Source organism: Fusarium oxysporum, chromosome IV (assembly GCF_013085055.1).
Source record: "Fusarium oxysporum Fo47 chromosome IV, complete sequence".
NCBI classification, from domain to species: Eukaryota; Fungi; Ascomycota; class Sordariomycetes; order Hypocreales; family Nectriaceae; genus Fusarium; species Fusarium oxysporum.
Window position 1 is genome coordinate 890,310 of NC_072843.1, and position 16,441 is coordinate 906,750.

At 48.8% G+C, this 16,441-nt stretch overlaps 4 protein-coding genes across 4 annotated transcripts; 2 read left to right on the forward strand and 2 right to left on the reverse strand.

Annotated features, from left to right (window-relative positions):
- Nucleotides 1-670: 670 nt before the first annotated feature.
- Nucleotides 671-3,886, forward strand: FOBCDRAFT_272208 (SNF2 family N-terminal domain-containing protein; the record flags this gene model as incomplete). Its single annotated transcript, XM_031179851.2, has 2 exons — nt 671-1,007; nt 1,056-3,886. 2 exons carry the CDS (start codon nt 671-673, stop codon nt 3,884-3,886), a joined length of 3,168 nt encoding a protein of 1,055 aa, XP_031045738.2.
- A 448-nt stretch (nt 3,887-4,334) lies between these two features.
- FOBCDRAFT_220060 (Spc98 family-domain-containing protein) lies at nt 4,335-7,460 on the reverse strand. The gene is made up of 3 exons (XM_031179848.3): nt 6,970-7,460; nt 4,958-6,915; nt 4,335-4,901 (listed from the first exon to the last, which is right to left on the reverse strand). Exons 1-3 carry the CDS (start codon nt 7,358-7,360, stop codon nt 4,479-4,481), a joined length of 2,772 nt encoding a protein of 923 aa, XP_031045735.2. The 5' UTR covers nt 7,361-7,460; the 3' UTR covers nt 4,335-4,478.
- Nucleotides 7,461-7,833: 373 nt separating this feature from the next.
- On the forward strand, nt 7,834-8,930 carry FOBCDRAFT_249412 (nucleophile aminohydrolase; the record flags this gene model as incomplete). The annotated part of the gene is made up of 3 exons (XM_059610883.1): nt 7,834-8,093; nt 8,164-8,702; nt 8,757-8,930. The coding sequence occupies exons 1-3, from the start codon at nt 8,069-8,071 to the stop codon at nt 8,928-8,930; spliced, it is 738 nt and encodes a 245-aa protein (XP_059464630.1). The 5' UTR covers nt 7,834-8,068.
- A 108-nt stretch (nt 8,931-9,038) lies between these two features.
- Nucleotides 9,039-12,353, reverse strand: FOBCDRAFT_291285 (uncharacterized protein; the record flags this gene model as incomplete). Its single annotated transcript, XM_031179841.3, has 6 exons — nt 9,039-9,689; nt 9,744-10,392; nt 10,445-10,507; nt 10,559-11,180; nt 11,236-12,144; nt 12,215-12,353. 6 exons carry the CDS (start codon nt 12,351-12,353, stop codon nt 9,345-9,347), a joined length of 2,727 nt encoding a protein of 908 aa, XP_031045728.2. The 3' UTR covers nt 9,039-9,344.
- Nucleotides 12,354-16,441: the final 4,088 nt, after the last annotated feature.

Here is a 16,441-nt window from a genome sequence, read left to right on the forward strand (position 1 = left end):
TGTCTTCTCTACAAACTGGAGCTCTTCTTTCCCTTCTTCGCCCCTCGTCCTTGATAACGAGGCCAGCGGCTTATCATCGCATCACATCGCCTTGCATCGTCTCGCCTCTTCACATTCAACTCAACTCAACCTCAATCACGTTCAACTGAGAGTGCATGCACGTGTTTGTTTAAAAAATCTCTTCACTGCACTCTGCACTCTCTTTTATCCATTTTCTGCTATCTTTCAGATACAACAAAAGCACTCATCCCCCAAGTTCTATACAAGGTACTTCTCATGAGAACGGTACCTCTTCTCATGAAACTAACCCGCACAACACCCTTCTTGAACTGCATCCTGCAAGTAGCCGCCTGCCACCTGCGGCCTTCATAAAGGATGGCTACAAATGGTATATTCCTCTCCTCCAATCAATATCTTCCCAGTTCCCCAACCAACAACTTCCCATTTCATCCTGTTCCATCTCATGAATCAGAATCAGAGCTAACTTCATCCAGGTCAACCATCTCACTCTGCAAACGGTGTTCCACCATGGAATCCAGTTGCATTACTTCAGCCGAACCAGAGAGCTATTTCAACTCCGAACCTCGTAAACTCCGGGCAGGGCCAGTTCTCTCCATCTCTCCATCATGCTCACCCAGCTCAGAGAATGCAGCCCAGACCTCAAATGAACATGAACATGCACAACAACTCCATGGTCTTTCAGTTCTCCAGTCCTAATGACACCCCATCTGCTGGTCCCTCCAGTCGCTCATCCACTCCAGGCAGTAGTTATGCCAATGGTTTCAACGGTGCAGGCCACTTCATTGAGCGTGCGAATAATGTTCAGCATCGCTCTGTCGTTCCTCAACCAAAGCGAAGGAGAACCGAAGACAGCGAGGGAGTTCACAATTTTATGACTCCTCCAGCACAGGGCGGAAGTGGAATTCTGGGTCAATATGTTACAGACAAACGCAAAGAAGCCAATAGTGCAACTGCGTCACCAGCCATGACAGTTGATCTCACTAGTGGTAAGTCCCGTCGAGAGTCACTTTATGCAATGTTACTAACACGACCAGGAAATGACGACGAGGACGTAGTCGTTCAAGATCCCCGCGAGGAAGAGGTTTGCTACGGAATGATCAAGGCTTCATTGGGCTGCACTCGAGTCCCTTCGCCAAAGCCAGGCACCCAACAGAGTGTCTGGGGTCCAAACTACCAACCTGCAATCAAAGTTGTGCTCAAGCGGCAGGTAGGTGATACATCGCTTAAGATACAAGCCTACGACCACACACGACAGATCATTGGTCTGGTAGAAAACCAAGGTGCTCGTGCCGTTGCGCCTCTTCTCGACTCAAACATTCACCTGAGAACGGACAGCCGAATCCCGCCGCAGCCAAAGAAGCCCGGCGAGGAGCCTGGCCAGCCCACCTCACGATCCTATACCCTCGACATCGTCATGTATGGGCCCATCAAGTACGCTAGGAACGTAGGAGCTCATCTGAGCAAGTTTGGCCTGAAGTTGCTGGCCCCTTATCTCGTTCAGAAGGGAATTCGTGTTCAGAACCCTCATGTTCTCGAATATCGTCCCCCACCTCCAAAAATATATTCTACTGTGCCTACAAACGATGGGCAAAATGCCTCTTACACCAGCACCTTCAACAACCGAACCGTGGAGGAGATTCGTTCGGAAGTTATGGGCGTCTTCGATTCCCTCACACGAAACGATGATTTGCCGGAGATGGAACCTAGCCAGGATATCCTGACACCTCTGCTTAAGCATCAGAAGCAAGGATTGTTCTTCATGATGACCAGAGAAAAGCCCCGGGAGGCGCAGGCATATGAAAAGACTATGGTTTCCTTCTGGCAAGACAAATTTGGCCCCGCTGGCCAGCGGATATACTTCAACGTTATCACTGGTCAAAACCAGGCCAGGCCACCAGCGGAAACTCGGGGAGGAATTCTGGCTGACATGATGGGCCTTGGTAAAACGCTCAGCATTTTGTCCTTGATCACGACATCCACCGATGCTGCGTATGAGTGGGAACGACAAGCACCTGTCCAGCCAGAAGCGCCCGAGCAGAAACCGACAAAACACGAGGTTCTCTCCCAGCAGCCGACTCTTGCCTTGACTCCGTTGATGAGGAACGCAAAAACCACCTTGCTTGTCTGCCCTCTCAGTACGGTAACAAACTGGGAGGAACAGATCAAGCAACACATTCGACCTGGTGCTCTCGACTACCACATTTATCACGGCCCAAACAGAATCAAGGACCCTGCAAGACTCGCAAACTTCGACCTCGTGATTACCACCTATGGCTCTGTATCGAATGAACTCAGTTCTCGTCGAAAGAAGAAGGATGGCCAATATCCATTGGAACAGATTGGCTGGTTCAGGATTGTGCTGGATGAAGCTCACATGATTCGTGAACACAGCACTCTCCAGTTCAAGGCCATATGTCGACTGCAGGCAGACCGACGCTGGGCCGTCACCGGTACACCCGTGCAGAACCGGTTGGACGACCTTGCTGCCCTATTGGCCTTCCTTCGACTGCACCCATTCCACGATCGATCCAAGTTCCTTCGATACATTGTGGAGCCATTCAAGGCATGCGATCCTGAGATCGTGCCCAAACTCCGAATCCTCGTAGACACAATCACGTTACGTCGATTGAAAGACAAGATTGACCTGCCTCCTCGAGAGGACCTTGTGGTGAGACTTGATTTCAGTCCCGAGGAACGCAGTATCTACGACTTGTTCGCAAAGAATGCGCAGGATCGAGTCAAGGTGCTCGCTGGAACTAATAATGGCCAGGCACTGGGCGGTAATACCTACATCCACATTCTCAAGGCAATTCTACGACTTCGACTACTCTGCGCGCACGGAAAGGATTTACTCAATGACGCCGACCTAGATACATTGCAAGGAATGTCGGCAGAGATGGCAATCGACATTGATGATGATGACGATGACGACAAGCCAGCACTTTCCGATCAGAAAGCACACGAGATGTTTACATTGATGCAAGAGACCAACAACGACGCATGCATTCAATGCAGCAGGAGGATCAGCTCCAACGAGAGCTCTAATATTGAAACAGAAGGTCAGGATGATATTCTGGGTTTCATGACGCCTTGTTTCCATGTCATTTGCCGAAACTGCATCAAAACGTTTAAGGAACGGGCCAAAGCTCTGATGCCAGAGGGCGAGAACAGTGGATATTGTCCAGTCTGCAATGCCTACGTGAGACATGCTTTCGTACAGCTTCACCGAAGGGAGGTGGACGCGGAGCATGACGGTCCAGCCAAGCCCAAGTCACGAAATGCTGTCAAGAATTTCGACAAGTATGACGGTCCGCATACAAAGACTCGCGCTTTGATCGAAGATCTCCTAAAGTCCAAGGCAGCGAGTGAGGCAAACCCGTCTGAACCTCCGTACAAATCGGTAGTTTTCTCAGGCTGGACTTCTCATCTGGACCTCATTGAGCTTGCACTCAACGCCAACGAGATCGTGTTCACCAGGCTCGACGGCAGTATGAGCCGCACACAAAGAACCACCGCCATGGACAGATTTCGCGAGGACAGCACTGTCCATGTGATCTTGGTATCAATCATGGCCGGTGGTCTGGGTCTGAACTTGACTGCTGGAAACAGCGTATACGTGATGGAACCGCAATACAACCCAGCCGCCGAGGCTCAGGCTATCGACCGTGTCCATCGGCTGGGGCAGAAGCGGCCTGTCCGCACCGTTCGATACATCATGCGGGACAGTTTTGAAGAGAAGATGCTGGAGCTTCAGGAGAAGAAGATGAAGCTTGCCAGCTTGAGCATGGATGGCCAAAACAGGAGCTTAGACAAGGCGGAGGCAGCTCGGCAAAAGTTGATGGATCTGCGTAGTCTTTTCAAATGAGTGACGAACAAGCCTCAGTCCCGTTGGGTACTGGAGCATTAATGACCGCATGAGACGGGAGTTTTGGGTGTGCTTTTCTTCCTTATCTACTTAGTTATTTTCTCTCAAGGCCTTTTTCTCAACTCACTGGAAGTGAGTCGTTTCGGGCTCGAGTAGCATCATCCTGAGCGTGAGCGCTCAGGCATCATGGGATGTGTTACTTTTTTTGTTCTTCGTTCTCGGGCAAGGCTATACACCTGGCTCTCACGAGATGGTTTGTTCTTCTTATATTGCATTATGGGATCATGGGCTGGGAATGGGATGGGGTGGCAAGCGTTGAGTGGCATGCGGTACTACAAAATACGACCCTGGGATTTGCTGCATGGCGTACCTGGGGGAAACAGGCTTTTCAGTGGGAGATCAATGGGAATATGGGGCCTTATGATATAGACAATCAATGAAGTTTTTCAGTAGATCTTTGACCTCGAGAAAAATCAGGCGCATGTCAGGGTTGAAAAGTTGTTTGGTGGTATCTTATTTTGATAATGATCCTAATCTACTGATCCCTATAACGCCCCTTTGCCATCGCCTTTTGTCTAGCAAGTCTTATAGTTTAGGTTGACTCGTCCTCCTGCCGTAGTCCAGCATACTCTGTACCCTGATTCGCAGTGCTCAAGCGCGCACACAGACTCAACAGGACTACTGTCTCAGTAGCAGCATAATGGTTCAGTGCATCAAGCAAGATCTGCAGATGTCGACTGAAATTGCCCTCCCATTTACGGATGATCTCAAAGAGATTGTCAATACGGGCATCTACCTCAGCGTTACCAGCCGAGGTAGCAGAGGTGTCATGATGAGCTGATGTTGAGCCGCGTTGTACCGTCTTTGTCATCTGGAATCGCTTCCATTGATCTGCTGTCATGGTTGGGGGCTTGTTATTGCCTGATAGGTCTGGGTCTGACTTTTCGAGCTCACGAGTGAGCCAGTTTGTGTAGGCAGTGAAGATGGTACATGTCTGCATGAGTTTGGAATGGATCTGGAAGAGAAGTTAGTCATTGAACAAGGATTAATTGGCAAAAGAGGAAGTCTTACCCTCAAAAGCTTGCTGTTGGTGAGCATGCACTCCTTGAGGCATGTATCCAAAAAGTCGACATGATCCTGCATCAACTCATCGACAGTCCGTGTTGGTACTCCTAAACTCGAGTCCATAGGCTCATCCTTTGTCTTTAGACGTGACATGAACTTGTTCCAGTTTGGTTCGATGACTTCAGCCGTACAAAAGTAGAGGAGTTGTTGTACAAATACCAACATGCGGGCACGAAGTGTCCAAACACGTCGCTTCCAGATCTCAAGTTTTCGCAAAGCACCTTTGTGTGCCCAGCTAATACCCCGAGTCTGTGTTTGCCATGTGGTTGAGAGTTGCGATTCAAGATAGCGGAGTGAAAGGAGATAGCGGAAGAGAGCTTGGTATCGCCATACTGTCTTTCGACTGATGACGAGCGAGACAGGGAAAGGAACGGAGTAGTCAAGTTGCAGGGATGTGAAGCCAACAGCGTTCTTATCATTCTCAATAGGCTGATTAGCAACAGGCTGGAGCGCCTCTCCCTGCTCAATACCCGTGATGTTAACAACACGCTGCAGAGCCTTTGTGAGAACGATCTCATTCATTTCCACCTTGACATCCTCCTTGAACGGATCAAGAGAGACAAGACTTCCGGGCTGACGCAGGACAAGATCCAGTAAAGATTGCAGCTTGCCGGTGTTAACAGACTTGACGGGTTTGCGCAACTCTGAGGCGCCCAGCTCGAGGAAATAGGAGAAGTAGTCTGAGGGATCGAGGAAGAAGTAGTGCTTGAGGGATCGTAGACGAGCAGGTAGAGAGTGAGCTGTGAGGAGAAGTTGCATGAGAGATTCGTTGGCGTGGGCGTAAGCATTGTTGACGTTTTCGAGGAAGCGGTTGTCGTCGAAAGAGGCTGGTACGTCTTTTGAGACTTTGCTCACATCGACGCCACCACATTCGCGGACAACGTTGAGATACTTGCCCGCCAATAGAACTTTGTCCTTGACACCCTCAAGTTGTGGAGGAACATCATGATCCCGTATTGTGTATCTCCTCTCCCAATATTCATCAGTGTAATCTTGTTCCAATCTCTCACGTTTAATGCTCTTTTGTTCCTTGATGAGGAACTCGGCATGAGGGTCATGGATTCCACCATGATGAAGCCATTCGTTAAGCATAACCATGTAAGGTTTGCTGGCGTCCCGCAATAATGTCGTTAACAACGCTCGAGCTGAAGGGTCACCTGATAAAGATTCGAGACGTTTTGTGATTAAACCCAGGACCACGCCACCTTTGCAAATCTTCTTGCCTGTCATGTTGCCTGGTACCAACTCGCCTCCGTCTCGAAGCGTCTCGAGAATGTTCTCAAAATCATCAGCACTATCTTCAGATTCGTCGGTTTCGTCGTCGAGAAGAGCGTTCTTTTTAAGTAGTTCATGAGCGAGTGAGTACAGCTGTAGCATCATCTGACTTGTGGACATGGTATGAATGTTGAGCACATGAACTGTGAAAGTGTCGCTAGTGAGGAACTGCGTTTCGAGCTGTGCAATCATGACTAGATAGTCATGCAGAAACTTGCGTATTGATGCGCAGAGAGCATGGTTCACTGCACCAAACTCTTCCCGGCTCTGGACATCGACAAAAGCTTCTAGGGCAGAATAATATGTTGCCATCTTGAGCATTGACTGTGTCAGGTCCTGCAGACTCGGGTCAAGGCCAGGTAACGTTCTGAAACTCGGTCCAGATAATCTGTCTCTCTCTTCGTTCGGGTTATACCCTTTGGCGAATCTGATATACTGTCCTTCATATCCCATGAATACAAAGAGTAGATCCTCCACTATAGCGGCTTCTTGGAGCTCCAAGCTTAGTTCGCCTAGAGGTTTCGGTTGAGGAGCTTGAGGTACGGTCGACGCTAGAGGAGGTATTGATATTCGTGAGGCTAGAGGAGCTGTTGTATGCGGTAGGAGAGTTACTTCGGGGTTCCATGGTGCTTCAGATTGTCAGTTTCGGGGCCTTGAGGCTGATTTGGAGAGTAGAGACAGACCCAGTGGAGTCTCGGCTCTCGACTGCCGAGCTTCAGGAGTGTCGTGTCTAGGTGCTTTGGATGTAGCCCTACTCTCTGAAGGAGCGTTTCTTCGATGTGATCGTTCTGGACTTGTATTTCTTGGGACTGCACGCTCAAGGTGGGCTTCAAAAGTACGCTCCGTCACCCTCCTCGCCTCAAAACGCCGCTCCTCCTCGTTGCGGCTCGATGCCCTCGGGTTCCCTGAAGCAGATCGTTTATGAACATTTGAGAAAGTGGACTGGGTCGTCGAAGGAGGACCCTTGCGAGAATCGGAGCGCTCGCCCTTGAGGTTGGTCGATACGCGGGGCCTTTCTTCGCGATAATCGTTGGCGCTGGTTCGGCCCGATGCTCGTGGTGCGCCGGAAGCCATTGTATGGCCGGGCTACATCTGAAAAGAGAAACTTTGGGTGAGGTTTCTCTTATGAAGGTTGTGGTAGAGAGTTTGGTTGTGGTTGTAGTTGTAGTCGGCTCAGGTCTAGTAGCTAGAGGTCGTTGATGATTTGGGGGAGCTGTAAGTGTTTGTGCCCAATCGAATTGCGCGACGAGTTCCGACGCGACGTGGGGTACATACAGCTACCTAAACAATACAGAATATGTAAGAGCAGGCTGTTATGCTTGGAAACTATTTAAAATAAGTAGTCTGTCTTTTTATCAAGCAATCATAATGGCAGTCTAACAGCTATAACCAGAAATAGATTTGCTAAGATATAGATCGTAGCTATACCATACCTAGTAGCCCTCTATTATCGTCATGTCGAATTGTGGCGGTGAAACTGTGGCTAAGCAATTACAGAAGGCTCCAGCTTCAAACGTTAGTGTGCAGCGCGGCTACGTAGGCGGACTGCTTGCCTGCAACTCCACCAGAGCTCACATCCTCACTCCCATCATCCATTGACTTGCTCTCTCCTTCAGCCTTCCCACTCTCGACTACTCAGCAGGCAATTCGACTTCTCGCCCACGAATTCAACTCGTGATATCCACTTGGATACTTCTATTCACGAACTCGGTCTCTTCATATACCAAGAAATCTTCCGCCCTTCTCTAGCATAGCTATCACCACTACACACAAACCGCCAAGATGTTTATGGCAAGATCTGAATACGGCATGTCCACCTTTTCCCCCTGAAGCTGAATGCTCTCCATACTCAGAACGTCAACTAACATCTGCGCCAGACCGAGGCATCAACACCTTCTCCCCCGAAGGTCGTCTCTTCCAGGTCGAATACTCTCTCGAGGCCATCAAGCTCGGCTCCACGGCCATCGGCGTAGCCACATCCGAGGGTGTTATCCTCGGCGTCGAGAAGCGCGTCACCTCGACCCTCCTCGAGACCTCCTCCGTCGAGAAGATCGTCGAGATCGACCGCCACATCGGCTGCGCCATGTCAGGTCTCCAGGCCGATGCCCGCTCCATGGTCGAGCACGCCCGTGTCGAGAGCCAGTCCCACGCCTTCAACTACAACGAGCCCCTCCGTGTCGAGAGCTGCACCCAGGCCATCTGCGATCTTGCTCTGCGCTTCGGTGAGGGTGCTGATGGTGAGGAGACTATCATGAGTCGTCCCTTTGGTGTGGCTCTGCTCATTGCTGGCTTTGATGAGGATGGTCCTCAACTGTTCCACGCTGAGCCCAGTGGTACCTTTTACCGCTACGATGCCAAGGCTATTGGCTCTGGTTCCGAAGGCGCTCAGGCTGAGCTACAGAACGAATACCACAAGGTACATTTACAAAGCTACAGCCGTTTAGAGGCAGCAAAGCTGACATTTTCATAGTCTTTGACGCTCACAGACGCAGAGACCCTTGTTCTAAAGACATTGAAGCAGGTCATGGAGGAGAAGCTTGATGCCAAGAACGTGCAGTTGGCCAGCGTAACCAAGGAGAAGGGCTTCAGAATATACACAGATGAGGAGATGGCCACAGTCGTGGAGCGACTGCCAGCCAACTAAGGATTTAACTCATGAATCAAGAGAAATTACGAATAGACACAAGAGAAACCCACTTTCGGGTTATTGACGAGCACACAAACCACCACAACCTAGCTCATCAGGCGATGTTTTCACAGAGGTTTTGACGAAAACATCGAGGGCCTCACAAGAAGAGGGCCAGAATTATGTATCATTAATGTAGTAGGGGCACTCGCCAACTGCGGTTCCGCCAGACTTCCAACGTTTCTTCAGGTTGAACGAATTTCGTGAATATTGCTTCCATCCCTTTTTTTCCGATTTTCCAGATCGCTAAATGATACCTGAACTTGATATTCAAGGCACTAATCAAGGAGCAGAGCATACGCTGCATTATAAAAAGTCCCAGAAACTTAATATCCATAGTATATAACAAGCCAGTTCATGCTATACATTGCTTCAATTGTCATCCTTAAGATCAAGAAATTCGAGATCTCGCTCAACACTGAGTAGGCCCAACGCAAGCGAAGCCCGTTCTGCCTTGGGTATTTGGATACGACGAACTTCGCCTGTCTCGACTTCGTGTATGAATCGATCGATCTGTCGTGGGTTCTGCCACCTTGCGACAGGCACTGGTTCGGTCTCCGGGGCACGCTGGTACGGAGGACCACGACCAAGCTGCGCGGCCTTGATCCAAGAGGATTCGCATCCAGTGGCAATACGTTCTGCTGATTGCCATCCTGTCAATCGAGTGATGTCCCGTAAGTGACGTATCACCCAATGCCGCTGTTTCTCATCTTGATACTAAGAAGGTGTTAGTGAACTGCCTTGTCAAGGGTCTGTAGCTGGCAAACATACCTCAATCGCTGCTACGAAAAGGCAGAAGCAACTCTCGATGAACGCAGCACTGACAAGAGTTGTGATCTCCGTTGCCTGTGAAACGTCTTCCGACAAGCCAGCCGCTATTCGGCCCAGTTTGTTCGAATATGGACCTGTCTGACGTGCTGACATGCCAGCTGCTTGCATCGCCGCAGGGGGCATCGAAGGGTGGCATCGAACAAGATTTATCATGCCCATATAAAAGTTCATCCAGATTCCAGCAACAGAAAATGTCCGATATTGCATCGTCATTCCGAATGGCGAGTCTCGTTTATCTGAGAACTCTGGCTTGAGCGGTTGAAACTCTGGTCCTAAGCCGCTTTCATATGCTTCGAAGCCCCGCTTGATGGACTCCCACTCCTCAAGGGCAGCCTGGTAACTCGCGTCTGCATCGTGATCCTCTGTAGAGTCACTCTGTGGCGATGTCTCACGGGGTGGTGTAAAACCTCTTGGTACGTGGAACTTTCCATCCGTAGGAACGATCCCAGGGAATGATGGTGGTGAACTGCCACCAGCTCCAGGAGGAGGTCCCCTGGCGAGACTTGCTTTTCGTTTTCTTGAAATATCTTTTGAAGAAAAATCTGCAAGCCTGCCAAGTAAAAGCATAAGATGATCATACGATCCATATCTGTGAACCACGCATTAGCAACAATCGGGTGTATATGGTGAATCTCACTTACATAGCTTCAAGTTTCGAAATTGGTGCCCTGGGAGGACACTGAGACCAAGATTCGTAGTTCATGCTATAACAGTAAGCTTTAAGATCGAATAAAGAATACGTCAAGGGAGCTTACAAGAGTCTGGTACCTGCCAGCATGCTCTGATACACATCCATTTTGCAATACCACCAGAATAAATCTCGGATGTTTTCGTAGTGCTCGATATCTCTATCGGTCACCGCCCGAGATAGGTCTATTGGTTGTTTTGCCCCAAGTCCATAGTCCTCTGCCGTTATATGCTGGCCCGAAATTGCCTGCAGCAGGCTGTAATCCAGGTCAATGAGTTCGCTCTGAGAGGGGATACTCAAACCCGGGAAGAAGCTGTCCATTTGATTCTGGTTCTGTGCGTCTTTTTCTGCCTGTTTGTAACGCTTGACTGGCAAATATTTCCTTGACATCTGTCTAAGGGGTATTTCGCTAAACAAGATTCTGGCACCAAGAAGATGATTACACCATTTGGTATGATCCGAAGACCAAACCTCAAAATACGACAACAACAGTGTCGCAGCTACTGTTGCAGGTTGTGTTCGTCTGAGGGGTGTGTTGACGTTTCGAGCTATTCGGCGAATTGCCAAGTGATAGTGTTTCATTGCAGCTGTGGCTGGTATGTTTTGCAGCTTTGCAATTTGCAAGGCGCCCAAGGCAAGCATAGAGTGAAGCAACGCGGGGTGGTTCAAAGATATGACGGGGAAGGTGTCTTGGTAATAATTAATAACAGATATCAATGCTGTCATGGAGGATATATGACTTACAACTCCAAAGATTATTAGCCCCTTTCGGGGTAGGGTCGAAAGAGTTCTCGCCAGTATGATCAAAAGGATGCCTTTCATACAATGACATGCTTGGGCCGGTAACTTGGATAAAGTGCATGAAGATTTGCAACATTGCAGGGTCCTTGAGTTCCGTTATCCGAGCTGTAGCTGTATAATCAGAAAGAATATTGCACTGAGCAAATGTCGAAAAGGTTCGGACTCGTGTGCCGTTTGTGTCCCACGTTCCATTGAACTGCTTCATGACAGGTCCAAGAACTTGCCGAGGATCTTGAACCTCATCGTCTGATTCACCCATCGAAGCATCATCCTCCGGCATTTCATAGTCGTCATAGTCGAAGTCGGGTTCAGGTATTCTGTGGTTCAGCTCCTCCATCCTTTCTCTCTTGATGGCAACAGGTTCCGGCTGGCTACTACCCGCGTAGGGGAGACCATCTTGTCCGTTGAGAGGAGGTCCCTCATAGTGTTGTCGAGCGTCCGGGGGCGGCCTAGGATATCCCATCGGAGGCTCAGGAGGCATCATACCGTTCGGTTGGTGATATGGATGAGGCATTGATGGGGCGTTGAAATCGTAGGGATTTGGGGGCATGGTTTCTTGTCCATGAATATAATGCCCGTAGGGTGCCGGTTGGTGTCCATGATAGCCAAAGGAAGGTGGCTTAGGAGCAATTATGGGCAATGGGCCCTGAGAGGTCTTCGCTTGTAAGTGAGGGACCAGGTGCGTAGATCCAGGAGGATAATAAGCAGGTCCAAAAGGGCCTCCTTGTATCGCACCCATAGGGTCCTTGAAGATAACACGTTGGTTGTAGCCCTCGCAATGGCGTTTGGATTTGATACAGTTGTTGCATATCGGCCTTCCTTCGTCACATTTTATTCGACGCTTGCGACAAGCTGTTGTCAAGCTTGCATTAGTATCATTGTTCTCGAGTCACACTTACAAGGGGGAGATCGATCAACTCACTTAAACATCCGGTCTTTGTCCTTTTGCGAATATTATTCCTTTTGCGATCTGTCTCTTCTCTTGACTCATCCTGCTGGTTGGAGTTTGCAGGGGCCTTTTGGTTCGCAGACGTTGACGACGATCCAGTTTCTTGATCCATGATGAGGGGAGGAAACACAGTACACAGGTTCCAAATAATTCTCGATCCGCAAAAATCTCTATGTTGAGTGGCAATCTTACATGACGTTGATGAGTGTAAAGGTCTGTGGTTCAAGCTTGAATCTTAAGCCATATTATCGAACGGCACTAGTTGTATTTTGCAGAGGAACGAACAATGGAATGCCGACTGAAGTGGTCTTAGGACTGTTGGCTAGAAGTTAGAGTCAAATCGATCAGGAAAAGTAAATGGCGAATGGAACGGAATTACAGATTGGGACGAGAGATGTAAATGGTGGCAGAAATGTGACTGGGGATATCGGGAGTAGAAAACGGGAGGTTGCATACAAAGAGATTGACTCAAGGGGGAGAAGAAATGATGTACTGTAGTTCGGTCAAGGATTGCGGAAGAGGAAGCCAGAAGAGAAGGCAGAGCGTAGAACAAGACAGCGGCCCAGGGCTTGGGAGCAGTCTATCAGTTGACTTATGGGGAAGCTTCTGAAGGCAAGTAATGGAGCAACTGAAACATGCTTGTGTAACTCGAGAGTCGGCGGTTTGCCAATTCAACTGGGCCGTCGGAGCGAGAGCTTGCCTGGTCTGGTCTGTTCTTGGTCCCCTTGTGGGTTGAAGTATGGCCGGCGACAGGGACTCACTTCAACTGCGGGCCAGGTCTAGATGACGAACTTGTGCTCAGTGCTTTGTCTTGCCCATCTGCGAGGTGAACAGTGAGCTTAGGATATGCTGTCTGAGTTGACCTGCTGTCTCTTATAATAGATATTGTCTGGTTTATCTCCCTTGGGTTCTTTTTATAGCCAAAGAGACAGACAGATGGATCATCTACCTCTGGCCGCGGGGAAGAAAGAGGGGTTCAGTTGGTTCGATTGTAGTAGATGATGATTTCCCAAAAGTGTCCAAGTTTGTAGTGAAGTGATTTGGTGAGTAACGAGAAAGGGCCGAGGAAGGGCAGCGCAGCACGGATGCCGGAGATACTGGAGGAGATAAGTCACCAAAGTACCGAGGCCAACAGAGAGTAAAGTAAAGCACAGTAGCTTGTTAGGGTCAAGTTGAATTTAGACGAAAAGAGAGGTCAAAGATAGGATAACTATATGTGGTAACCAGGTCGGACAGTGGTGGAGTGGATGGATGGGGGTTATGGATGCTTGTGGTGGTTCTCGCCGTGTAGTGTAGTGTAGTGTAGTGGGGGGGCTCTTTCCGGTGATGGGTGATAGCGTCTGGGCGTAAATTGGCAGGCTACTAAGGTCTCTCGAGAGGTCTCATAGCACACTTGTCTTCTTACACAGTGCAGTGATCCCCCAAATGCCGGGCCCAATCAGATAATAGATTAAAATACAAGAACCCGGTTTACGGTGTTGGTAAGCTGCGTTAGTCCTTCTAATTCAAGTGATGAACCTATCACGGAGGAAAAGAATAGCAGGGTACAATGCAGTAGCCGTACATTAGAGGTGATAAGATCCGTGGAGTGGACTCAGTGGAGAGGAGAGAAAAAGGGTGCCGAGGGCCCCGGTGGAAATGCCGGCAACTTCCCAATTCTATTACCCCAGATCAAAATTAGATCTGAGCATCTGATGAGTCTGAGGCAGAAAAAGCAGAGTCAAAGCAACTCTAGGGTCAGGGTAGGGTAAGGATTAGGGGTGGGTATCACCAGGAGAAGCAAATGCAATGCAATGGAGAGACACCAAAAATGTATTTCTGCCTGAATATGAACCAACATAAAGTCCTAGGTTCTCTCGGTGACCATCATCATCAACTTGCTTTTTATAGACGAGGATGGATGATCAACAGCAGCACCTTTGAGGCACAGCAAAGGACGAGTCCGCCTTGTTTCTGTGATGATGATATCTCTAGTTGAAAATAGAAAGAAAAAGACACTGTTGCACCACTCGAGAAAAGAACTGATAAAGAAATCTGTAACAAATCATGATATCAGTGGTACACATACTCAAGAGAGCAAAACAAGTCCTTGCAGCAATAATCACAGGCACAGACAAAGTGATCAACATCGGCATCTCTCTTCTGAGGTAGTTTGCTTTTTTAGCAAATGAACAGGGTTCATGACTGAACCAAACAGACCAAGTCATCTCAAGAGGCTAACAAGGACACGACCTTCCGGATGAGATGTCCCAGATGCCGACCGATACCAAATACGCTGCTGTACTGTGCCGTACTGTAGCATTGAGAAGGGGTTTCAAAGCCGCGCTTAGGGGGGAACTGCCGCTTCATCATAGCATGCATATCACGTAGGGAACTTGGCGTTGACTTGAGGTACAGGCGCTAAAAGGCCAAGACACCAAAACACATCACCGTTCCCTCTTTTGCTTCCAAGAGACAAGTACCGCCGGTAGAGCAAAAATGTCTTTGAAATTAGCGTGGGAGTGGATTCCAATGTCTAAAACCTGTCAGTTGCAGAACTGAGTTAGTCCAGTGCAAATCCCGTCTTGGAACGGAGGGTGATGCAAATAACAGCATCTATCACTCAATACCTCATTAATCACAAGTGACTTCATTGACTGTCGTCAACAGAGAATGGCCACTCCATGGTATCAACCAGTTTGCTGTCAAGTAGGATCAAAACGTAAACCATGATATCAGTTGAAACAACGCCAAAAAGACGCTATTGTCAAGAAATCAAAGTTTAGCTCCAAGTCTCAACTTTATTACGCCCGACAATTCCGATCTCAGCTCAACTTCAAGATGTTTTCGTATTGACAGCTCACGTCTTATCTACAATTGAGGCCTACGGCACAGGCTGAGTCTATGGTATCTAGCTCAGCCATTTCCCATTCTTATTTTGGCATTCCCAGCCCTAAATGAGGCTCCCATGACGACCTGGCTGCTTCCATCACACCCTCTCACGTCCTAAATATCCCCCTTTAGCTCTTGTTGTTGAAATGATTTGTAAAAGAAAAATTAAAAATAAAAAAAAGGGGGCAATTTAAACTTGGTACTGCAATCTCATACCTAAAATCCTCCTCCTCCTTCTAGACTAACGTTAACTTTACGGTCGGGCTCTTCTCGGACGGTTCCCTTCTTCCCGTCCGCCGAAGCCTCCGAACGAACAGCTGCCATAACGGAAATCCAACCTTATTACGATGGATACGATTACCAGCTTCATCTCCATGTTTGTTACACAACGTCAACAGTCTAAGCCTCTCCCTTCTCCCGATATCAACCGATACCAAGCCCGTTGGGCCGTCAGGTGAGTCCAACCGTTGGTCGGTGAACGTTTATGTCCTGTATTTCTCTCTTGTTCAGTCTATACCAGCCTATGGGTTCTCTGTACGATTGTAACCGACACTCATTAACATCCAATCCTTGTGATCATGGGCCAACTTTCGACGCAAATATCAGCTAACCAAGGAAGGGACCTTGTTGTGACACAAGCAGAGCACGGCGCTGCACACCCTTCGTTTCCCGTCTTGTCTATTGTCTAGAGTCTCTTATGTCTCTCACCAAGGTATGACAATGATCATTGCACAGTAGAACGCACTGCCTTTGCGTAGCCTCAAGGTTCTCTGCATCATCTATAGGTCTGGTCTCATTCCGGCTTTGATCGCCATTGGAAGCTCATCTTTGTTGCCTATCATGCCGTGATCCCCGGCGCTGGACTTTTGTTTCTTCGGTGTTGAACCCGTGGAGGTCCTCGTCTTAAATCGATCAAAGTTGTCTACAAACAGCGATAGAGACATGTCTAAGACTCTTGAGTAGAATTCGGCGTTGAGAAGTGTCTCTTTCTCGCTGTTACAGTCGTTGTATAGGCGCTTGTAAATAACGCCGTGACGACAAAGGTCTCTGGAGGCCTACGGTTAGGTATACCTGTGCCTCATACTCTGCGTGTTTGTTCCACGAGTACGAACTTTGGATATGCACCTGGCCTTACGCAATAGTCCTTGAGGACAATTTGTAGGTGCCATGGTGCCTCAGTTGAGTATTCAGGCAATCGGATCCAGAGACTGCAGCACGCTGTTCGTCTGCAGTATCATCACGATATCAACTTTCAATTATCATTAGGCGTGAGCGCCTCGGGCACAGCTTGTTCTAGGCTTGATGTCACGGTATTGCAGCCTTCTATTC

Coding starts and splice junctions, on each gene's coding strand:
- FOBCDRAFT_220060 (XM_031179848.3), bottom strand. CDS start 7,360: ATGGCTTCCGGCGCACCACGAGCATCGGGCCGAACCAGCGCCAACGAT. Junction 6,916..6,969: donor GAGAGCCGAGACTCCACTGG/GTCTGTCTCTAC, acceptor GACAATCTGAAG/CACCATGGAACCCCGAAGTA. Junction 4,902..4,957: donor CCAACAGCAAGCTTTTGAGG/GTAAGACTTCCT, acceptor CTTCTCTTCCAG/ATCCATTCCAAACTCATGCA.